General features: G+C 43.4%; 1 protein-coding gene across 4 annotated transcripts; it reads right to left on the minus strand.

Annotated features, from left to right (window-relative positions):
• Nucleotides 1-139: 139 nt before the first annotated feature.
• Nucleotides 140-20,507, minus strand: ush1c (Usher syndrome 1C). Of its 4 annotated transcripts, XM_027015219.2 has the most exons (21): nt 20,376-20,507; nt 17,437-17,504; nt 15,870-16,013; nt 14,963-15,101; nt 12,719-12,827; nt 12,562-12,586; nt 11,975-12,032; nt 11,781-11,884; nt 11,319-11,403; nt 11,134-11,193; nt 10,916-10,972; nt 10,209-10,351; nt 9,865-9,930; nt 9,656-9,777; nt 9,305-9,354; nt 3,691-3,732; nt 3,005-3,058; nt 2,403-2,502; nt 2,149-2,258; nt 1,570-1,625; nt 140-337 (listed from the first exon to the last, which is right to left on the minus strand). In XM_027015219.2, exons 1-21 carry the CDS (start codon nt 20,409-20,411, stop codon nt 325-327), a joined length of 1,641 nt encoding a protein of 546 aa, XP_026871020.2. In that variant the 5' UTR covers nt 20,412-20,507; the 3' UTR covers nt 140-324. The 4 variants fall into 4 exon arrangements, 3 of the variants coding, with proteins under 3 accessions (XP_026871020.2, XP_026871022.2, XP_026871021.2); XR_003410979.2 differs by lacking the exons at nt 140-337; nt 1,570-1,625; nt 2,149-2,258; ... (1 more) ...; nt 3,005-3,058; nt 3,691-3,732 and adding exons at nt 7,817-8,304; nt 8,543-8,710; nt 8,979-9,028; XM_027015221.2 differs by lacking the exons at nt 140-337; nt 1,570-1,625; nt 2,149-2,258; ... (1 more) ...; nt 3,005-3,058; nt 3,691-3,732 and adding exons at nt 7,817-8,710; nt 8,979-9,028.
• Between the last annotated feature and the right edge of the window lie 4,978 nt (nt 20,508-25,485).

A 25,485-nucleotide genomic window follows, 5' to 3' on the forward strand; every position in this document is an offset into this window, starting at 1 on the left:
GACGTACATGAACAGACCACCACACCCATTAACCGCACCCACCCTCCACAGGAAATACACCTTTATTTGAGTCACAAATCTCTTGAGCCTGTTTGGAGTGTGTTTTGGGAAACAGATACAGATCCACTGAAGCCATATCTTTCCATAATCTGTGAACTATAGTGTGTAATCCATTTTATTGTATTTATTAATTCATTTATCTGCATGAATATTCAGCCTTCCTTTTACATACTGAATACACAAGGTCTGTAAAATTACAAATAAATAGAAGAAAGAACAATTTCACACTGTGTTCCTCTTCTGTGCACAGCCTAGAAGGATGCCTTAGAAGAATGTCCTACAAAAAAGAAAAGCAAATAAAAAATTATAAATAGATTATAGATTATAAATGAGGAGGATATCTTCATTATGTCTCACGCCTTCACACAAAGAGATTAGAACACACAGCTAGACTACACTAGATTCACAGACAGAAACACACTGCAGAGCATGTTGCTAAATGAGACTACTGCTGAATCTTCTGACCCATTTCATATAAGAAATACATTGATGGCTCAATAAATGTGGCTCATTTCAACACTACCCTTAAACATCTGACCGCAACATGACCCAACTAGTTCTACAGAACATTAATAGCAACATGCATTAGCAGGTGGTGAGATGAAACCAACCAAATCAAATGTTTCAGTATGAGTCATGACATGTGACCGTCCCTTTGAACAACATCAATCAGAATGACTGCTAAAGGCCCTGGCCTGGATGCACAAGTATTTCATTTTGGACACATTTCAGATGGCCACTTTTTTTTCTGAAAATGTATACATGAAAATATCTACAAGATACAAGGTAGACTCACTGTTTAAAGCTACTACCCACTAAAAGCTACAGGAAAAAAACGCTTCATAAACAGACCAAAACAAAAAAAAAAAAAAAAACCTAAACCAAACCAAACCAAAAAAAACCAAAAAAAAACGCCACATGCTGAAAATCACTTGGACAGCACAGCTGGGCTTCTTGATTGACAGAGAGACAGTCACATGTTCATGAGGCATACGCTCACTCTAATTTGTACGGGGTCAAAGGGGTTACCCAGGACTGGCAGCGGATCAGGCCGTGGGGTGTGGGGCTTTCATCTGTAGCACATAGCCCTGCCTGTACACAGAGGCACTGCTCTGGAAAACCTTTCGGTTTGGGGCAGAACTGACTGATGCTGCTTTAGGGCTGGACATGTAGTGTACAGGAGGCACACATTCAGCACATAGATGTACATGCCAAGAGCTGCTCCTTTCACATTAACTACATGCATATATAACATTCTGGGATTAAGTACATGAGGGGGTAGAGAGGAAGGGTCACATTGTTTTCACAGACATGATTATGCAAAGATTTTCTGATTATATAGCAAAAAGGAAAAGACCATAACACTTAAATTAGCTCAATGAAGATTAACTGCTTCAGTTTTCAATATTTTGGTTAAGCTTCACTGAGTAAATTAAGAGAATGTGATGTGATAAACCAAACATTTTAGAGGACTGGCAGAAAGCATGAAAACTTTGACAATGTACATACACTTCATCTTCATATTCCTTTGGAGGTGACACTGCTATCACCAGGTCAATCCAGTCCTGAGGACACACACACACACACACACACACACACACACACACACACACTTAATACCCATTAATCAAATTGTTTATCATTACCTCCCTCTGCATCTCTCATTTATCCCATCATCCTTCCACTCATACCGACATACATCATTTTTTTTGTAACATATTGCAGCGCAATGTCTAGTAGTACAATCCAGTTTGATAATACAATGAATAATTAATGCAATTTCATATCAAATCTATTTCCATAATGAAAACAATTTTATCCTCCTCCCTCAGATTTTATGGAACCCCAAAACCACAGTAAAACAAAACTTATAGTCCACTCAAATTAGGCATCCATAAAACCTTTAACTGAATAAATCCTTCGCATGTTTGTATATGTTAAAACATATTCATTTGGAATAAGGAAACCTTTAAAATCAGGGCATGTCACTCAAATATTAGACAGGGATTCCCCAACACACACTGATGGCAGTAAACACCAGAGCCAAAACACCCACACACACAGCCCCCAACCCCAAAGCCATCTCACCCCTCCAGTGTTCCAGGCCCAAGCTAAAGAGTTCTGCCCTTCAGTCAGGGTCACATCTGTCAAAATCTTTCCGTTGACTGCCATGATCTCATCACCTGACACCACCCCACCTGACAGAAACACAAAGTTAGCTACAACACTCAGTTAGGTTCAAATATATGCAACAAGGTTTCTAGATCTGATCATCTTCAAACAATAATTCCAATTATAATTCAGTGATTAAAGTAAGAACAATGATGTTTTACTACTCTCACCATGCATGTCAGCTGAACCTCCTTCATAGATGGCGGAAACCACAAGTTTTCCTAGCGGCGAGTCTATCCCACCTTCTACTGCTATGTCCAGTGGGCCCTCCTGCAGAACACACACAGTAAGGCTGGACTGCAGCACTTCCCAGGTTACTGACATCCCTGCTCCAGAACACACGATCCAACTCATCTCCTAATGATCATAAACACTCTCTTGATTTTCTAATACATATCAGGAGTGTTAAATCCTGGAAAAGCCCTGATATGCTGTGGTCTTCTAGGACTTGAGATGGCCACCCCTGCTGGAAAGCTTAAATGTTTATTCTGGCTAGGAAAATATTTCTGCTAATCAGATTCTGCACATTCAAACAACATGTTTGCCTGATAACCGATCCAACAGAGGAGTCATCCTCACAGGGAAGTGACAGCACATCTGTTAAACTCTATACCAACTAAGATGTGCCCTTATTCCTCACTTCTGATGGGTGTATTTAATGTTTAAAACTTTCTGAACAAAACACTAGACTAAACAACATATTCTTAAGGCTTGTTTCAATAAACAAATGCTAATGTCAAGCCTAATCTACAAAGCAATGTAAAGTGATTACCTTTTTAATTCTCAGCAGCCGTACATCTTTTGCTGATATCTGCTCTGGAGTGAACTGATAATGGAGACAAACACATGATACAGAACGAGAAAGGACCAGCACCAAAACACTCACAGCGCAGCACAGAGTACTGGCCACATGGGCCAGAGATGTGCTGCATGGGTATGGCTGTCAAGTTCATGTTTAGTGAAAAAGCACACGAGATTTGGTTACATTTCAATGTACTGCAGTCTGTTTATTATACTGGACATATAAGACAAATCCAATAGACTTGATTTCAGGAATTTTCACTTCTCCAAAGACAACCAGGTCTTCTACGAGTATAATGATGTTTTGAGAGGGGAGGAATTTGCTATGGTTCTGCATCCAAAATCCTTAAGGGATGCCAAAAAGCACTAAAGGTTTGCTACCTGTTTAGAACTATCATCTCTTAGTTGTTGCTTCCTATTAACATATGAAATAAAGGTTTAACTCAGTGAGGTGATTTGTTTAGCAAACTATTGGACAATATCTGTAGTCATTTCTGTACTGTTTTCAAGTTAAAATGTTGCTTGCAAGTCAATCTCAGTCTCCAAACTCCAAAAAGAGAAGGAGTATGCAAGCTGAGTGGCATATTCTGGAGGTAACAACAGCTCGGTGTTGGTCAGAGTGCAGCCCTCCCATATTTCCCACAAGCTATACGTTACCATGGAATAGGGGTCAAAGTCATCCACATATTTCTGGAATCCCTGGACAAATAAATAAGAGAAGAGGTGGTTTGTTCTGGGACGAAGGCTGACAGCAGGGTGAAAACAGTGGAAGAGCGCTCACTGAGGGAGCATAGAGACATGTATGGATGGAGTTTCCATTACATTACAAATCTGTCTCCAAGTCAATAAGTATTCATTAGCACCCCAATTCCCAAAAATGTATTAGTCTAAATTACACAAACAAACAAAAAAAACTCAATAGAAGTCAATTTCTCAACCTTTTGTGAATACAGATGAATACAGATGGCTGTATATATGGAACACACACATATGAATGAAAATATGGAAGGAATATTCAGAACAACTGACAACCCCTTTTCTTTCAAATTGCATATTAATATAAACTGAATACATCTTTATTTACTGTTAAAATACATGTATAATAAGTAACTGGGGTTGCACATTATCCCAACGTCCAGCTAGGGGCCTGTATCAAGCACTGTATACATGCGTGATGAATATATGACATGAGTCAAGGAGAATTTGGTTGGTTGGATCACTGGCAGCTTCGTGGTCGATGAATTCAAAGAGGGAATCCAAAGCCAGTTGTCTCCCTTGATGTGTGGCTCAAATGGGTAGTGACAAATGTTGAGTGGCTTCAAACAAAGAATGCCACACTGCAATCTGCAGCATTTAGCCGTTGTCATAGTGAAGGATTACACTCTCTTTTATGTCACACACGTCACCCCCCCTCCATTTCAAACGTGATTGGTGTGACTGAGCTGCAGTTGATTCAGCCTGAATAAGGCAGAAAAGCTGCTAAGGGTGTATGCATACACACACACACACACACACACACACACACACACACACACACACACACACACACACACACACACACACACACACACACACACACACACACACACACACACACACACACATAATGATGCATTTCATAATGATACCATTGATCTCATGTCTGTATTTCAACACATATGAATAACACACATCCCTTGGTGTGTCTTGTCAAGGATAATAGCTGTTTGAATGAGTTATAGATGTAAGAGGCTGATTTAACATTGACACTAAAGAATGCTCATTTAATTTTCATTATAACCTACCAACAACAAATTAATATCAGGTTTCTGAAAATTCAGTCCTAACAAACACGTAGAATTGTGTGTGCCTTCCTCATCACAGATGCTGTTTATAATAACTCTTACTCAAATAGCAACATAATCGGTGTCAACACGTAGCCGCAAAACCGCAATGCTGCGTAATATATTCCTGATGAACGCTGGCAAGCACTATCAGCCTTAAAGAGCTATTTTGAAAGAGTTAACAGTTTCTTAATGGTCTGATCCAGTGTAGGCTCCAGTGCAGTGATTTATCAGCTGCTCTAGCTACAGACCTAGGTGCAGAGTAAACAAGCAGGGCACGCCGGCCAAATGTCGTCTCACTGTGCAAATGCCGCCCATCACTAAGCACGGTAAACATTACCACTAGAGATGGAGTAGAGGTTCACGCGAGGTCAAACGTGAAATAAAATGAAAAGGAAATAAGGAAACGGGGGCAGGATGCGCTCCACAGCACACTGCGCAGGACGGCCTTTTGTGCTGATCCTGAAGCAGATTCCTCAGCCATATTCAGACATCACACTCCACCTTTTCGATAAACATGCAATTGTAGCATCAGCCTCAAATTAGTACAAAAGGCCATATATACTTTGTGTATATACTTTGCAAATAAAGACTGAAAGCACTTCATAGCACATGCAATATAACAGGCACGCCCCCAGACACCGATAACTATAAACAGGAAAGACTCAAAGGGGCAGAGGCAGCACCACTCAGAAGGCCTGGGATTACTTGTTTCTGGTTGGCCTTAAAGGAAGTGTTGTACATCACCATCCGCTTGAGCATCTGTGGTGACTACAACACAGAATCAGATGCAGGTCAGTATTACAAAGCGCACAGCTCTCTCTCTCTCTCTCTCTCTCTCTCTCTCTCTCTCTCTGTCTGTCTCGCTCACACACACACACACACACACACACACACACACACACACACACACACACAAAGAAATACATCTGTATCTCCACTAGGTAATGCTGGCAATTAAGTTACAAAAAAACACAAGTTAGTTGCCTATGGGAACTGAATGACTGTAAGACAACACTCAAGCCCATTTCTTGTTAACCTTGGGGCTACATTACTGTGGGAAAGACATTATTCAAAAAGAATGAATAATTAAAATGTTAGCAGTAGCTATGTATACTTTTTGCAATTATTTATTTATTTATTTATTTTTTTGCACTTTGTATTGTTTTTGCAATATTGGCCTTCTCAGTGCTGATATCATAGATTGTTTGTATGTGTGACCTGAACAGCTTGGCCATTATCAGGACTTAAATACAACAGCAGCAGTCAGATAGAAGGGTATTTGCTTGACTCGTCATTTTTGCCTCCTGTTTTCTTCTGCAATAACCACATCGATAGGACGGACACCATCTAAGGATGAATTGTGCCTATTTCTGTGATTTAATAAAAGAAAATAACAGCTAGAAATGGATCAGGCAACTGGATTGAAGCTTTACAGTCTATTAATCACAGCCTTTATGTGTCAACACAGTAACTAAGTATGTGATCTGCTTCTCGCACCGCTTCTTTTTCCCTGAGGAGGAAACGCTGGACTTATAAATCAGTGCAGTCAATGGCAGGTTTGTCACAATAATATCCTATCCTCACCACTCTTTTACTGGGCCCAGTAACAGTGTAGCCAGTGGCTGTATATTTCTCGCACTTACCATGGGCTCTGGTCGTAATACTGGTCTGTGTGAGGTCTGAGACTGGGGCAGCATGACTGGCTTTGCCATGACGGGCTTGATCTGTCGCCTCTGGTTAGGAGGACTAGGAGCTATTTGCTAGACAGTGGCCAGAATGAGGCACGGGGGATTAGTGGGAATCACAATTTGAATGACACCTCTAGCAAGTGATTTCTGTTCATTCAAACCACACATACACAATGACCCTGTGCTCTGGGGTAGATAGATAGCTGAACACAGGATACAGTTTGAGTTACAGTTTCTGTCGAAGAGTCTCTAAGACAGACAAACAGTCTTGTGTCAGTCCCAGCTCAGAGAAGAGGGAGGTAATGCTCACCAGTGGGTGGCTGGATGTTGATATCCTGCTAGCATGAGAAGTGTTTCTCATAACCTGTGCCACATCAACAACATGTCAAATCCAGAAAATCTGAATCCCGACAACTCAGATAAGACCACAATACAAGAGTACGTAGAAATCTCCACTAAAACACATCAATCTTGTTTGTCCCGCCACTCACAAGCAACCTTGTACAAACAACGTTTCTGTCATGAGAAATACCGTCACCTACAGGTCAGTGTTTCCACCACACCATGCAAATCATGCAAGCTAACACTACAGCAATATGCAAATCAAACACAGTCCATTCAAACCATTTCGGAAAAGAATGGCTCTTTGAGAGCTCTTTCTCACGCGTGATGGATGTAAACTGATGTGGCGCTACCTTCTGACTGCCAGCATGGGAGAGGCTGCAGGGTGAGTTCACACGGTATCCCCTTCGCCGCCTGTAGCTGTTGCCGTTCCAGCCACTCCCATGCTCAAAGGGGCTGATGGGCTGGTGGTAGCTGGGAGGGGCAGTGTGATATGTGTCCTCTTCCTGCTGAGGGGGAGGAGGCGGTGGAGGAGGAGGTGGTGGTGGTGGGGGAGGTGCAGGGGGCGGAGGCGGGGGGTGGGAGGACGACGGAGCCCAGGTTCGGAAGGAGGGTGCGGGCGGCATGGGGGCTGGCCGTCCGTGACTCATCGACGACGGAGGCACCCAGGACGTGGGCGGAGAAGGTGAGTGCTGAGCGGCTAGTCTGGGTGAAGGGGGAGCAGCGTGAGAGGGGGTAAGGGAGGGCCTCGGGGATGGAGGGGGACGGACGGGCGTGTGGTGAAAGCGTGATGAGGCTGGGGCAAGAGGCCGCGGTGGTGGGGGTTGGGTCGAGGCGGGTGGAGTAGGAGCCAGTCTTTTCAAAGGCTGCCTCAGACTCTGGTCGACGTCATCCAGGTTGATGTCATCCAAGTCAGTGGTGGCGAGCTGCAGGCCTCTAGCAAACCTTCTCACATGTGGCCCAGTGGATGCAGGAGAACGGGCCGGAGACATCTGCAGAAACACTTCATCTGCTTAAAAGGCCGACGCTGCCTCAGGCCTCCACGTCACCATGCAGCACACCACAAAGGCCACTGTAGCTCCACCCCGCCACAAGTTCACGAGGCAGTCAATATAAACCACCAAAACACTATACATTTACATCAGTCTCACACACACACACACACACACACTTCTCCAAAATTTGTGTGATAATCAGGCGATCACTGTAGCACATCAGCAGACAGATGAGGTCGCCAGACTAACTGGATGTCGGTCCGCATCCAGCCTGGGCTCTGTGAGGAGGCCCGGTACGTTTACCTCGGGAGCATCGTTCTCCACTGAAGAGATCTGCTCCAGTCTAGTCTGGCATAGCCTCTCTACCCAGTGCTGCACCTTCTCAGACTCTTCCAGGTCCTCTCGCTCTGTCTCAGACACCTGCCCACACCAGCAGAGCCGTGATGAACACGCGGAAACATCACAAGGGCCTTAAACTAATCTGTGTGCTCCCCACTCGCTTCTCTCTTGTGCAACAAAAGCCAGCAGACTGGCCAATGTGCTTTGAACCAAAATGGCTCCCATCGGAGGCTTAGAGGAAACTTCACACCATCGGCAACGGAAGCACGTCATTAAAATGGAGGCAAACACTGCAGTGGCAGACAGTTGAAGGCTGTACCTCTTGCAGGAGTCGACTGATTTTCATCTGTTTTTCTCGCTCAAGTATTTCCTCCTTCTCTTTGGCCAGCTTCAGCTCAAACTCCATCTCTTTCTTACTTTTTCGCTCTGTTGGGAGCGTGTCTGTCTTTGACATCTTCTTCTTCTTCTTTTTTGCCTCTTTTGATTTCTGAGTATTAATAGGCAGTTTTTATATTGCAGAGTTGTATTACACGCCACATACAGTACTTACAATGAAAACAACACCAGCTAACGCCTGACTGAACTCAACAGATATTTAGTAGGTTGTCACAACGACACAACAGACACAACAAATATGTTTATTTAATGCTTCTAATTACATCTTAGAAAGAGCCAAGCTCTTTCTGCAGATGTCACAGAAGGAATTCTGGGGTCTACATCCACCAAACTGCACTGCATTCCAACACACACAATACCTTTCGGATTGAGGGAAACTTTCCTTCATAGCGGTAAAACCAACTGAGAGCTATGGAAGCAAGAGATCAAAAGGTTAAAAAAAGAGCCAATGATCAAAAGGCAAATGTACTAATGAAACTGGCAAATGAAAACACAACAGCTGCCGCGAAATGACCCAACCAGTGGAAAGATGGTAAAAGGACGTGCATTTTATGGCCTTATATTGCGTGCAATAGCATAGAATTAGAGGAAAAACTGAAAGAAGGGGTTGTCAAAGGAAATCTTTGTGTCTGCAGAGTGTGAAACATCACATTTCTCTGTCTAACAGTCAAGCTCTAACACTCACTTCTCCACCCTCTATTTCCGCTCCTTCAACACCAGCGTCACTCTCACCAGCTGTATGGGACAGGGGTGCAAGCCACAGCATGCCAGAGAGAGAGAGAGAGAGAGAGAGAGAGAACAAAGAGATTTGCATTCACAAAGACGGAATGCACATCCGCTCATGCACAGAAGAGCACTAAAAAATGTTAAGTGAGAAAGTGGGTCTCAAAACATGAGAAACTTCTGAACGCGGTTAACTCGTTTACCCTGGGGTCACCAGCGGTAGAGAACAGGAAGGTGTTAGCGAGATGTCTCTCGACTCTGGCAAGGGAAGAGAGGCTTAGGAGTGACACAGTCAGCCTGTGTTGTAACCCACCTGAGTTTCGGGGCTTGGCTGGGGGCGGAGGTGACGGAGCAGGAGACGGGGTTTTAGGCTTCTCCGTAGAACCCCAGTCTTCCTCCCATTCTCGGTTGTGCTTTTTCTCGGCGGCCTCGAGCCTGACACAAAGAAAAAAGAACAAGGAGCAAATTAGCACAGCTGTAAAATGGGCTTCTCTTTTTAAACTGATTGTATAGCAAACATACTTTTCTATCTCCTGTCTATACCGTTCCTCTTCCTCTGCAGTCTTTTGGGACATCTCCAGTTTTCTCCTATGAGAAAATATATGACAAATCAATAAAAATCATCCCAACTTGATGTAGCCAGTAACAAGGGACTGGACATCCAAACACACCCTGAAGACTGCACCTATCAAAGTGAGAATACGTGAGCTTCAAAAGCAACAACATTACTGTTGTTGTTGTGTCAGAATGAATCAAGCTACACCCAGTGAGGCTCTTATGTTACCAGTGGGTGCTGAATAATTAGTGCAGAGCCAGTGGTATGGACTGTATTGGTTTGCATGTGTAACGACTGCTGTTTCACTGACAGGCGCTCTTTCTCCTGCTGGTCTTTGATGATCTTGTTGGTCTCCAAGGCCATTTTCTTCTGGTGCATGAGCTCCTGGCGATCCAGTTCTCGCCGAGCTTCCAGTGCAATCTTCTCCTCATCCGTCATAAACAACTCACTGCCCTGAAATAACGCACACATGTGGAGCCATGTAGCACACTTCTGAGAGTTTACACACACACACACACACAGTGTGCACATATGTGTGTGTGGACCAGCGTATGAGTGTACACATGCAGCACGCAGGCACAAACATGCATACACAATCCCTACATACATACCTGACACACACTCAATCTCACTTTGTTAAATTACTGGTTTTAAACATTTACATTTTAACATTACATCTTAAATGACCAAGAAACAATGGAAACCATGTCAAAAACCATGGTGTCATTCTGTACTTATATAACCTTATTACTTTTCACAATTTATCATTCTCATCTCAGACTCTAAGGAAAAAAGTTGATCAGATTTCATTGTCACATTGTCAAACATTAAGTCTCAAAATGGAAAATGTTTTATCAGAAACACGACTTAAATTTCCTGTCCTTGCGAAACGTCTGAGAGGAAGAGTTGTCTGCGTGTAACAGACTCCTCTGTGAACGAAAGGTCCAAATAGGCTTTAATGAGGCCCAGCGGAGCGCTGGGGTGCCCCATGTGTCACCGCAGTGCCGCGGTACTCACAGCTCCTGTGAGGACAGTGATCGTTAGACTCCTGCTGCTCTTCAGCACTCGAACTGCCTAGAAAAACAAACACCACACTGCATTACTTCCAGGTCAAGTCCCCATTCTAATGAGGCTGCAGCCTCTGCACCTAGCAACAATATAATTAGAACACAACATGGGAGATGTGTGAGATAATTCTGGGCAGTGTACAGTGTTGCCATGGTAATTGGGCTTACTTCTTTGTGGTCCACTCCAGTGAAATCCACCCCATTGACCTCAACAATCTGGTCGCCTACCTAAATTCACCCCCCAGAAAGCACATTAGTGTCTGTATATATAGTGGAATATTTGTGATCTGTTAGAGATGCTTCAATGCTATGGCAGTCTGGGGGCTAATAGAGACTGCTGGGCTGGACAGTACCTGCAAGCCCACTTCTGCTGACAGAGAGCCAGGCTTCACATTGCTAATGTAGATGCCTGGTTTCTGAGTGGGGCCACTCGAGATGCTGCAACACAGAGCAAGATCAAAGCACACACAGTGTCAGCAAGGACAGCACTACAGACATCTTTCTCCATTCCTAAATTCCACTCATTTTAGTAATAATTTGTTTCAATCTGCTTATTGGCCATACATTTGAGCAAAGAACTGGAATATCATGGTGACCCACCCCTCAAGTCAAATACACACTAGGATACAGTGCCCCCCCCCCACTTCACTTCTCCTGATGCCCCCCACTTCACTTCACCTGATGCCCCCCACTTCACTTCACCTGATGCCCCCCCACTTCACGTCACCTGATGCCCCCCCACTTCACGTTACCTGATGCCCCCCCACTTCACGTCACCTGATGCCCCCCACTTCACCTGATGCCCCTCACTTCACCTGATGCCCATGCCTTTGGTGCCAACCAGACTGAGGAACACCTTTTTCTCCTTGATCTCCTTTTCTCCAATAGACGCCAGGCCAGCAATGCTGCTCTTCTTCTCCTGACAGGTTTAGGCAACATTAACAGTAACTGTGTATGACTTTATTACACACGATGAGCACATGCAGCTGAAAAGGCTTCTGGAACTTACCCCTGATTCAGACACAAACTGATCAACAAACTGCCACTTAAGAGGCTCATCAGAGGAACTAGTGGAGAAAATAATAATTACTGATTTCATTCCTGAACAAAGATGTCTTATATTTTCACAGTGAAGTGCACACATATTTAGACAACAATGCAGTGATATTGTTTGGCTCTGTATGGTAGAATAATGGATTTACATTGAAACAAGGCTGCCAATGAAATTAGTTTATAGCTGCCACTGAAATGAATTATGGCAGCTATGGCAATAATTTATGGCTGCCAGTCTGATTGGTTTATTTCAGAGTTTGCTGGATGACCCTGTACCTTGAGCCAAATATTTGAATTATAGTCATAAAGCAATTATGAGTATTTAGGGCCTGAAAATGTTCTTAACTGACCAAGTCAATGACTTGATCTTGCTTTTGATTCCCAAAAAAGGAATACAATTCCTCTATGTACCAACATGGTACACAGTACAAAGCCAAAACAACAATAATTATTTCACTGTCCAATTATGTACAGGCTGCACTGTAAGTTCTGCCAGATAGTTCTAGCACAGGAGTAGAGTAGCAGATGACGATCTTCAGTTACCTTTTTACTGGAATCATTCCTACATCTGAGGAAAAATCAAAGACAAATTGGCAATCAGCCCTTTAGCCATTACACGGCCCTCAAATCCAATATTTTGAGAAAAAGGCACATTTATCTTTCCTCGAGTGCACTGCTATAGTTGGACATCCAGACTTACGTCTGACTTTAAGAGACACGATCTTCTTAGTCTTGATAAGGTTGATGACCTCTTCATGGGTGCAGGAAGAGATGGAGTAACCATTGATACGCACAATCTCATCCCCCACCTGTTATGAGAGGTTACGCAGCCAGATTACATCCACAGATTAAACCCAAAAAGCACTAATGAAACAGAGAGCCTCATCTCTGCCGTCTAGCTATTAGGTCCCGGATGCATTGGGTTATTGTAGGATCTTTTACTAAATTCATATAGATGTCTAGTGAAAGTCATTCTGTCCAGGCAATTAATTTTGGATGGACAGTAGATCAACTGAGTTCCATCTGGTCAAAATTGAAAAAAGAAATGAATATGAGATAGGCATACATGTGTAACTGAGAAAATGGATGTTTGTAAACATTGTTAATTTAGTACCATGCTTTTCTGTATTGCATTATATTAATATTTTGCCATAACTTGTGTTCTGCTGTAAACCTACTGAAATAAGAGGATTTATTTAAAGCAAAATTATTTGTATCGTATCTGTATATCACATCGTTCCAGCTTCTGTATTAATTATCATTTTAATAAAGGTCACTTTCATCATCTCATTAACCATTTGGCATTCAGGAAATATGAACAGCATACAAATGTCATTTTCTCTCTTTGTCTGTACTCGTTTGCATGACTAAATGTAGTCTTCCTTAGAAAGTCTGAGTACTGTTCATTAAAATCTGAAGAATGTGATGCAGAATGCAGTTCAAGTTTGACTAGAAGCACAGCTCTTCACCCCACCTAGTGGTACAAGACTGCACTAACATCAACACAATAAGGTCAGGTATCAGTATATTATGGAGTCTCTGAATATTTGAACTGTGTTTTGCTGGTACTGTTTGGCTCTGTATCTAGTACACTGGACTTAAAATTAAATAATAAAAACAAGCTTCACTTGCTGAATGTCATATTTGCTTTGGTTTTTATGTGTATAATTATAAATGAATGTTAACTACTTGGTGGCAAATCCTGCATGACGTCTAAAGCAGCTCAAACAAGACCTGGCTGGTAAAGAACACTGTAGTTAACTGGACCTGAAAAACCTCACAGCTGCTTTAGCTGTATATTTAGGGTCACTGGTAGAGTAAAATTGACAATCTGCACTTTAACAGATCTGTACCACAAACTGAAATATTTACACTACATCCCTCCTAATTACTGTGGTATTTTACTCACGTCCTTTTCTAACAGGTGTATAAACTCAAGCACATAGTCATGCAATCTCCACAGAGTGACACCGGCAGTGGACTGGGTTGTACCGAAGAACTGAGTGACTTTAAATGTGACACTGTCATAGGATGCCATCTTGTAGAAGCAAAAAATAGCTCAGCCACAAAGTGGCACAGCAGGCAAGCTGACGGACGGACTGCTCAGTGCAGAGGTGTGGAACATGGAAACCCTCCCATCCCGCAACACTCACTACAGAGTTCCAGACATCGGCACAAGAACTGCGCATCAGGAGTCTCCTGGAAAGGGTCTGCGAGCTGATCATCCGCACACAAGCCTAGCGTCATTTTTCGGCGTTTGGACTAGGCCCTTTTAGTTCTTAGTGAAGGGTAATGTTAACGCTACACCATACATAGACATATTACATGATTATATGCTTCTAACACTCTGTGAACAGTTTGGGGAAAGGCTCTTTCCTGTTCCTGCAAGACTGTGCCCCTGAGCACAGAGCCAGGTCCATAGAGACACGGTTGGACAAGATTGGTGTGGAAGCCAGTACAGAATTTTGGCCTCAGCCCTGCTGAATATCTTTGGGATGACTTGCAATGTTGAGTATGAGCCAGGCTTTCTCATCCAACACTAGTGCCTGACCACACAAATGCTCTTTAGTCAGTATGGGCCCAAATTCTCAAAGACACCCTCCAACATCTTGTGGAAATATTTCCCAGAAGAGTGCAGGCTGTTATTTCTCCAAAGGGGAGCTATATTAATGTGCAGTTTTGGAATGGGATAACAATCCCATTAATCTCGTCTTTTGGCCATGTAGTGTATAACCCCAAGAAAACATACTTGCTATAAAAAAATTTGAATCTCATGACAGTAGATGGAAGAATGGGTTTCCAATTGCAACTGACAAGCATTTTTGTTTTGTTCAATAACGGAATGAATGAAATCTTTATTATAATGTTATACTGCAGCCTTTAGATCGGAGCTACGGTCCTGTCTCGCTGTGTCCCTGTCTATACATCTCTCTGACTTTCTCACCTGCAGGCCCACATTCCCAGCCTGTCCATCCTTGACGATCTGTGAGATGAAGAGGCCGCAGGAGAACTCCAGCCCCCCGCGTACGCTCAGTCCCAGTCCTTCAGGGTGAGCCCGGTCCAGTCGCACCTCCTTCAGCTTCCTGCTTACGCACAGCGAGTTAACTAAAGAGCTGCTGGTGTGGTACTGTATTCACAACACATTCCATCAAACTAGACTATAAAACCTGCTGCAAAAACCCACATGCGGCGACCTTTATTCAGGATCACCAAACTATTCAAGGAGTTATGGCAATAGGTGACCATACATTCAGCAAGACCTCAGTAACATTTGTTAAAGATGCGATCACTGTTTTTCCTGGACATTTTTCTTTCTTTTTTTGTTGTTGTTATGCCTATGTCTTTGTTTTTAACGATTAATAATACCTCAAAAGTACAGTGACCACAGACACACACACAAAATGCCAATCGCAAGAGGTGAAAAATTTCCCTTGAAAGCTTCAGCTCCTCTGAGTGTGGACCGTGTATGTGACGCGTGGGCTGGCTGAGCAGAGCTGTCTGGTTCTGCACCATTAGAGCTGTGCGTGTTACACAGCTGTGGCCTGGGCGCTTATAAAGAGCACTCATCTGCCATGCTTCACTGAACATGAGGGGGAGCATTTACACCACTCCAGTAAACAGGGGGATGTCAAGTCCCTTTCTGTCTATCTATCTATCTATCTATCTATCTATCTATCTATCTATCTATCTATCTATCTATCTATCTATCTATCTATGTGTATACCTTTTTATATATATATATATATATATATATATATATATATATATATATATATATATATATATATATATATATATATATATATATATATATATATATATATATATCTCATTGGATCGTTAGCACTCACCTGGATCTCTTGGGTGTGAGCTGGTCATACTCCACCTGGTGTTTCAGAGGTATGAGGGGCCGGATAGCATCAAACAGGGGCAGCCGGTTCGGCTCGTTGATCACCAGCTTCAGGTCCCCCACCAGAACAGGCAGCTCCATGGACCTACAAGGCAACAGTGGTGCAGCATGGTGGCAAAGCTTGGATCTGCTTCAAAGGGCTGTAGTACGTCAGGGCACACGCAGTCAAGTCGTCTAGAGCGTAAACTTGATTTGAGCAACTTGAGCAGCTCGTTGCAAAATAGCCGCTGTGTCGTATATATCAGAAGGCACATTCCTAATGCATTGCAGTTCGCTTCAAAAGTGTCCTACCCTGGTCCATGAACATATTAAAAGCGTTTTTATCCTGCATGACTACTTAAGTAGCGTTCTCACGAGCAGTCACAAATCTAAAATGAGAAACTTTCTGAGACCTACTTTTGATTTCAGCTATTATTGCAGACACACCCCAATTATAACCGTATATAAAGCTATCTTTATAAAACTATAATGAGCACACTGTGAGTTAAGCCTTTGAACTTGGTCACCGATAAAGATTTTTATATAAGATATAAAAATATAAGATATATAAGATACACTACTCACACTCATACTGAATGGACAAATAATTCTATTTAAAAAGTAACGTCCTTAGTAATATCTCTGTATGACCTTGCCTATGAATCATTTATGTCTGGTATTTCATTCCTGACTCAAATATCAGTGGCAAAGGGACTTTAGTGGATGAGTGCCTGCAAAGGAGCGGAGGAGAGTGGAAACTATCCGATCTCCATCCAATAGCCCTGAGCTCCCTGTCCAATGGGGCCACCAAACAAAGATCAGGTAGAAAAACCTGCATGTATGTTTCCGCTTGATGAATAGAAATTGAATAGGCCTGATTAAGGTCTCAGTGTTTTCTATTGCTCTCTCTCTCTCTCTCTCTCTCTCTCTCTCTCTCTCTCTCTCTCTCTCTCTCTCTCTCTCTCTCTCTCTCTCTCTCTCTCTCTCTCTCTCTCTATATATATATATATATATATATATATATATATATATATATATATATATATATATATATATATATATATATATACACACACACACACACACAACACATATTATTGGGTCATTATAAAAACTTGTTTATAGAACAATAAGAAAACACTATATATATAGTCACTCTGGATACGAGCTTCTCCTAAACGCCATAAATGTAAAATATAAAAATTGTACATACATTTTGGCTAGTATGTATTCTATGAGTAAATGACAAAACACTTTTGTAAGTTGCTCTGGATAAGAGCATCTGCTAAATGCCATAAATATAAATATAAATATAAATGTACATGTAAATGCGTTTAAATATTTAACTAGCATGCAGTCCATCTGGCATTTACAGATGAAAACTAATGCTTTTAGCCCTTTTCCAGGTGACCAAAGGTTTCATGTCATGGCAGTGTTTTCATTGTTTTTAGACCATTTCTACTAATACCATCACTGAATGAGAGTGAAACAAAATAATCAAATCACAGTCACATGGGGACTGAACTTACTGATGATACATGCGCAGAACATCATACAGGTAATCCTTCTCTGCCTCATTGTCAATCAGCAGCTCAACCTGCAAACAACAGCAGCACATCAAATCTCCCAAACCCACTGCGATAAGCACTGCTCACAGCAAGACTCTGCCCGAAGCATCCTGCTCACCTGGTATTGGCTGTACTGCTGCAGGAATATTTTAAGAAAGCGTTTGGGCCACTCAATGATATAGCACATCGCTCACATTAAGAGGTATACGGCAAGAGAGGAAAAAGGGAGGTTGAGAGAGCGAGAGTAGGAGTGTGTGTGGATGTATGTGGGAGGTGTGTTTGTGAGGGGGGGTGGGGTCAAGCGGAGCTGGCTGGGTCCTGCTCTGCTCCACTACACCTGCTCATGGCCCTGCACTCAGCGCTCTAATACACAGCAGGCTCGTTTTACAGCATTATTCAGTGTCTCTGCAAAGGTTTACATGTGACAGTAGAAATGGATAATATCCCCTTGGTGAAGTCAGCTATGAAAAAGGACGTTTGTTTAAAATAGTATTTAAAAAGATATGTATATGTGAATTTCATGGGGGGGGGGGGATTTACATTTATAATCTATATTTTAAGACTTACATTTCTAATCATATATGTAGAAGACTTTATAAATGCTTTCTAAATAAATCTGCAGTGGAAAATACGTTTCTCTTCCTCAAAATCACCGGACTCTTGGAGCAGGGGCAGAGAGTGTAGAGGACAACAGCGAACAGTCAAAGGATGCGGCGCGTCTCTCCACAGCTTTGTTTGGTCATTTAATAGCGACGGAGAAGATGGCGTTCTCTGGGTCTTCTTCCCCACGGAATCTACACTGGTATCAGAAGTGGGATTCTGCTGCCGGAAATCAAGTGGCGCGTCTACAAACTCCAAGGCGGGCAGCGAACAGGACGGAGCCCGGAGCACGATGGCAGGAACAAGGCAGCCATCTGGGAAAGATGGCATGGAAAACAGCTCGGCGGAGCTGAGCATGATGAGGAGGCAGCGCTGGCCGGGTTAGTGTTGACAGCGCGCACACGCCGAGGAAAGGAGGTGACTGAGACGATCCCTGCTGCTACTGTTACTGCTGTCACTGATCGCTGCTGGACTCCACGCCGTGAGCTGTGAGGGGTGTCGCTGCACCCGGAAAGAGGACAAAGAGCCCCAAGCGGGGTGGAAACCAGGCTGGGCAGACGTGATGCCACAGCTAAAGCGCTTCAGGCTGGCTGGGTCAGCCCGTGACTGCAGGACGGCTTGCTGTTCGTGGGAAAAGCCGGCGCCCGAGCTGCGTGTGGGGCAGCTGTTGGCAACGCATAAGTTGAGGAAGGTGGCACCAAGCGCAGTGCATGGGTCTTCTGGGACGAGACACTTCAGTGTAGGCCAGAGATTATACCGGCCAGGTTGCCACACAAAGGTGAAACTATACGTGCACTGCTGTGGCTCAAGGTACATGCAGTCCTGGACCACAGTGTGACCATGACAGTGGAGCGGCTAGTTACGGAGTTCTTCCACTGCCTTAGAGTGCTTGCGGAGCTCCACAGAAACCATGACAAGCTGGGAGTTGTGGCTGATGGCTGCTGAGGAGCGGGCACACTGCGGTACCGGCGCTGACCAAGGAGGGGTGGCTGTGTGGCGTCTGCCACCTGACTCTGGTAGTCGGACCGGCGGGAAGAGAGCAGAGGTGCAGAGGCGCATGGTGGGGACTGCCAGGATGCCACGCGCCCCCCCCCCGTTTAATTATCGTCGTTTAGATAATTAAGCTGTATGAATGTGTTTGGTTTTAGTTATTGTCTATTTTTGCAGCCACTTATGCGCTAGTAACTGTAGTAACTGTTCTTGTTGTGTGTTTAGTTACATTCCCTCTTTTACTGTTGTTGTTTGCGCTCATTTAACACAAGTGTGTGTTGCTTTAGAGAAAATGGCATTCTCTGGTTTTCTTCCATGCTGATGCTACCATATTGTGTTTTATTGTATTTAGGGACAAACTTAACATAGAATAGAATAGAATAGAATAGAATAGCACAGAGGTGGTGGCAAATATAAATGGTGTAATATGTATGATACAAACCCACTTGCTTCATAGAGTGTGGACTTTAGCATCATAAACCAATAAAGCCGATATCCACAGCATGAATCACCTTTGTTCTTGTGTCGTGAATGGACAAAATATCGTTGAGGATTTAACCAATGGAAATGATGACGAATTTGCAACAGCTGACAAAAAGGGATCTCCATCCAAACATTACAACAGGATAAGGCTTTTATTGCTTGTCCTAGGCCTCCACGCACGGCAGTAAATGAAGCAATCCTCCCTGCCTGACTGCACTCCTCCGACACTTCATCCACCCAGAAGGCTGAAGAACAGCCCTTTGTGTTCTCCACCCCCTCTTACGCAGCAGATGGTTCACGGTACATCATTACAAATAGTTCACATTGGTAAGCTTTGGTGTCTATTTCAGTACTCTGCTCCAGTTAGACAACGTATATTCACAAATATCCTCAGTTAAATAAAGTAAATAAGCGCGACTGTATTTTTTAAGAACTATGGAACATCCTTCATGTTTCACCTGTGCCAGTCAACCGCCCCTGAGCGCACACAGGACCGCCATAACAGTGGGAGATGAAACTCTGTAGTCCTCGCTACTCCGCTTTTAAACGCCTTTTAGCCCAACTACAGGTACACCGGCGTCCGTGTCGCCGACGGCAGCCGCCCACCCGCAGTAAACACCCTGCTTTAGCTCCCATATCTAAACGCGTTGGGTCAGTTCAGCCATCCTCACCGCGAGTGAGTGAAGACGCGTTTAAGTATCAGATGAGTCGTGTCTGCGTCGGTATTTCATATCAGAACAAACTATCACAGTTTGCTTTGAACATTTGCTACAGTATTTGCTGCTACATATTTGTCCGGGCCAGTACAACACGCGTATCTGTCTTACCTTGTGCCGGAACTCTCGGGCTACCTTCCGCTCCATGTTTTAAAGGGGCTTATCTCTCTCTTTCTCTCTTTCTCTCTCTCTCTCTCTCTCTCTCTCTCTCTCTAGGCGCCCGCGTTCGTGGAAGCCGCGAGGTGTCGGACGCACGCTCGTGCACGCTCACGAGCGCAAACAGCCTGCTGGTCAGAGGTCGGCCGCTCGAGGGCTTGCAACGCTGCAGATTCGTTCGGCCTGTTGCTGCGGCAGCATGACGTGAATTAGGAAGGAGAAACTTATCATACGAGCTGATATTTAGAATATATTAAGTTTGGTTTGAGAAGTATATATCCATGAGCCTGAGCTATGTGAAAATAGACTATATTTGCAAAGGTTAGTGGTCCTATAAATTACGTTACAGTATCGTCTGCAACGATATTTACAGCGGTGAAGTAAGGGGTCAAAAAAGAATATTACACATAATGTGGTTTGGCTAAGATTTATTTTATTTTTTTACTTGCATTTTTTGAGCTGTATTTTGAGAATATATACGTTCCGCTGCCATATATTCTAAATGGTATATCCCTGCTCTTTAGATATTGTAATTATTGCAGTTTTTTCACCGTAACAAATCCAAATGCCCACGACCACCCACACCTTCCCATCACAAATAATATGAGTGCCTGTGTTTGTCATGGTTTGCTGACGAATGACTTACAGTAGTGAGCTGAGTTTCAGTTTTCAACTCAGTATGTATAGTACCTGCCATACATGTACAAAACTGTAGTTTAAGCATACATTGTGTGTGTGTGTGTGTGTGTGTGTGTGTGTGTGTGTGTGTGTGTGTGTGTGTGTGTGTGTGTGTGTACATAAAGTGCTCATTTTGCATGGGAAGCAGTAAGGATTGCCTCTGCTGGTTCAGCTGTTGGCGTTGTAGTGCGTTGGGGGGGAGAGATTATGGTCTGTTATGCTATCCCATCAACTCCCAATACACATTAACTCTGGGAGAAAAGAACATTTCCATTCAAATTCATTCAACATATTTTTCGAATAGGTATAAATATGCCATGACAATAATGTCCTCGGGTAGTTAAGTTTGCTCTGTTGGATCGTAAGTTTTTATAAAGATATCGTGAGCAGACTTGTCAAATTTCACCACCTCTCTTTCACGTTTCATGATATGTACATGTAATTCATTCTCTCTGTACTCAGTATACAGGATAATATTTTGCCTGATATTTAATAACAGTAAAGCCGACTTTCCTCAGTTTCCATGCAGGGGGAAATTCAGTGCAATAGCAGCTTGAACGTGATTGCACAGTCGCAGTTTTCCACTAGGTGTCAGTAAGCGTGTGCGGGTCCCAACTGCCCTCGTTCTTTCTTTCTCTTTCTTATGTATTTATTACGCTAGAGTTTGTTGGTGTTCTTTCTGTGTGTTGTGTTTGTAGTTACCACATTTCTGAATGCAGTAAAATAAAACAGCGGGGGGATAATAACTCATACGCAATTGTTACATTTCTTAAAAAGCCTGTATATACAGTTACACAGCAAAGCAAGCAAACAAACAAAAAACTAGTCTTTATAATAATTGATATGGGTGATGGGTGATTGGTTATTCTCCACAAGATGCTTGTGTCTTCATTTTAAATGTAAATAGTAAGTGACAAGTAATGGGAAATTGAAATTACAAGGCTGAGATCTGTTTTCCATACCACGTTATCTTTAGACATTTGATTAAGCATTTTCTTGCTATCTCTGAGGTCAGAGCTCTGTGCCTGGCAGAAAGAGATGGAGGTGTGTGTCCTGGTAGTTTGGCAGAGATCCATGTGGTACAGTAACACACCCAGAGCAGTTCATGGTGGTGTGGGTATCAGGTTTCCCTCTGTGGCCGTCCAAACCCCAGAACTTCTCCAGCTCACCGCTTGACAAAGTAAATCATCGGAGGCCCTCAGTTCTGCTGTCTTTGCAGCTACTCAGTCGGGTAGGAATACAAAGACACTGAATCAGCTCCACTGTGGGTGACTGACAAAAAAGTCCTTCACTACTCAGGAACAGTTCTTCACCAGGAATGTTTTAGCGTTCCTAAGAGCAGTTCAGGTTTTCAGTAATGCTGTGATAGAAACAGGCTCCTCGACTTCCTGACCAATTAAATCAGACTTTCATCTTCATTTGATTACCACACTCAGTGTTGCTACTGCTAATACATTTTTGGTCTTTCAGCCCTCTGAATACTATATTAATTAGAATGGTACATACATGCAGGGAACTATATGTTAAAAACACCACTGCAACATAACCCTGGGACCCAGAGGGTTAAAGAAGAGTCACAATAACAAGGCCAAAGAAGTTCTGATGGACTACTGCACACGTGACAGTGTCAGGTCAGGGGTCAACAGACCTTCAACTCAGTGGCATTTAAAGGCATTCGAGTCAATGGCATGACAGTGTTAGTTAAGGCTAGCCAGGTGTCCTTCATAGTTTATGAAAAACACCCTAAAGATGTTCTTACAAAAGCAGGCAGGATATTATTTTGATATGGTTCTTAAATTACTCATTTGATATACTGTAATAAGTGATTTGAACAGCTTGCACCAATCAGTTGTGATTTTGTCATCTAGGCTTTGCTGACTCTATGTAATTAGATATCGCCTTATGTTAAGCACTCTGGCCTGAGCTTCCATTGCTTTTGATAAGACCGTGAAATGAATCTCACACCATGTGCCGCACCTCAACGCTCTCCGCGATTGTCCGGCAGAAGCCGGGCGGACCGTCAGCAAACAATGGCGGCATTGAGAGGCGCGGGCCCCTGGCAGCTCGGGCCCCGCAGGCCCGGGCTTCCCCGCGCCAGCCGCCCAGCGCCCCGGCGGGTGGTGGGATTGGGCTAATGAGCGATCGGCAGAGCTGCTGCACAGGATGGAGCGCTGCAGCTGTTGGCTGGCACACTCCGACCTCACAGGGGAATGACAGCTCTTGTCAATGCCAAGGGGCTGCTGAGGGAAGGAGGAGGCCTTTAATCTCGGGGACGCGGAGAAGTGTGAGCACGGCACGACACGGCCGCCGCCGCACAGAGGCAGCTAAAAGTAACCTGTTGCGCAATGGCGGTGCTATTTGTTTGGCTCCCTTCTCTGACGCAGGAGTTATGGTGTTAAAGCTCAGGAAAAGCAGGTGTCAAATGGTGTCTCTTGTTTGGCTTATGAGGGATGATGAAGGAAAGAAACTGTTGTTCATCATAGTGAAGGTCGCTTAGAAATGGTTGTAAAGGTCAACAACAACTGGAATATTGGTGGACTTTGTTGTGTCTATAATTGTATTGTGTGTTCATTATGACGTTTTCTCTATTTTAATAGCAAGTTAATAATTTGGATCACAATGCTAAATGGTGGTTACACATGATTTTCACACTCCGCGAGCACACAGCATCCAAATATAACCGCAAACTTGAAAAAGCACAAATATGTGTAATCATCAGGACTGAAAAATGTTCACAAGATCCAAGTGGAAAAATCACGCCTCTGTATTGCAGCTCACATCACAAAACCATGGGCATCACTCCCCACCTCACATTACTGGTCCTGTCTCAGCTGGGGGGGCGTAGGGGGATGTGGGGGTCTGAGCCATGGCAGGGAGGGGTGGTGGGGGCAGAGTATATATGTTCTTATTCCGAGAGCCAGGATGCTGAGACAGGGTAATTACAGAGGCTAAAAATATGGCTGCATTTGTTTTAGTTAATGGGAAAGCAACCCCAGGGGCCAGAGTCCGCAGGCGAAAAGTAGATAGAGTTTCTCTGCTGACCGTGCTAGATGCCAGGCATAATGGGCCGGAGAAGAGAGCCCAGGGGTGGTGGGGATAGCACCCAACACAGGGAGAGATAGACAACCCATGGCCCACAGTGCACTATCACCACTCCGAGGCTGCACCATCCAGTGTCATCATGGCCACATAGCAAGAATCGTTTTGCACAAGCGTTATGAGAAGCACATTAGTACTCGGAGCGCTGACTTAGGGAGCAAGTCATTTCTCACTACGAGGTATAGTGTGTGTCCGCTTCAGAAACCTTTGGTAAATGTGAGCTAAACTGAAGCATCAGCCTTCCCATAACTCTGGCTGGTTTAGCACCAGTGTGAAATCAATTCCTACACTGTGTTTGTAAATTACGTTTGACTCAATTAAACATAATGTGAGGGCAATTCATTTACCCCCAGTGTTTTTAAAAAAATACTTTCAAGTTCATGAGCACAAGCAGGTTTCACTGCACTAGGCTGAGCTACTACCCTCTTATCTGGCCCACCCAAGAGATCTATTACACATTTACGAGTTCAGAATGCTACTGCCAGAACACTGACATGCACCAGAATGAGGGATCTCATAACACTGAGTCCTGAATAACTCCACTGGTTCCTTGTATCTTTAAGGACTTATTTTAAGATTTTTAAAATTGATTGTAAATTTCTTCATGGTCATGACACTCTCTGCCTTAGCATAATGATTCTTGGATATGTTCTATTCCAGATTATCAATCAACCCAAACACCTTTGAAAAATAAGTCTCTAATACATAACAGCAACTACAGCAACAATTGTATATTCACAATCATCATTAGTTTCTTTTCGTTATTTCTTATTACATCTGAGGAGATGCTATTGTTTCATATAAGACGTTCAAGTTCAGCTTTCACTGTTTAAAAAGCATAGTTGAGGACAACAGTGTCTATTTTAACACATTGTCCAGGAGAGGGCGATAGTGGGTGTGCACTGGGCCTTGGATAGGGAATTTGATTTTAGTCTACACGTGTCTACAGTCTAGCCCAGGCTGTGTATTACGCAGGATAGTGCACAGGGATTTGAGGATCCAGGAACTAATTTTCTCAATTCACGAAAATTACACATTTGTAATCAAAGATAATACATAATTGAAAACATAGTGACTGTTATTGCACCTCATTTACAAAAGTATTAGGAATTAGTTAGGACTGAACTATTATAGTAGAGTGAAAAAAGAATATCTCCTTCTGGTAGATACGGTGTTAGGGTCATTGATATGCAAATGGGTCTGTACTATACACTAGCTAAAATTCCTGTTTTAGTGCAAAAGCTGTTTATGTCAACAAGATCATTTTGAACCAAACCACACATGCACA

Source organism: Electrophorus electricus, chromosome 2 (genome assembly GCF_013358815.1).
Source record: "Electrophorus electricus isolate fEleEle1 chromosome 2, fEleEle1.pri, whole genome shotgun sequence".
Taxonomy (NCBI): Eukaryota; Metazoa; Chordata; class Actinopteri; order Gymnotiformes; family Gymnotidae; genus Electrophorus; species Electrophorus electricus.

Bases quoted from the DNA above. Each gene is read 5' to 3' on its own strand.
- ush1c (XM_027015219.2), bottom strand. From the start codon at position 20,411: ATGGAGCGGAAGGTAGCCCGAGAGTTCCGGCACAAG. The intron at 11,885-11,974 runs GTAAGTTCCAGA...TAAACCTGTCAG, and splicing joins AGTTTGTGTCTGAATCAGGG to GAGAAGAAGAGCAGCATTGC. The intron at 9,931-10,208 runs GTCAGTGAAACA...ATTTTCTCATAG, and splicing joins CAGCAGGAGAAAGAGCGCCT to GAGAAAACTGGAGATGTCCC.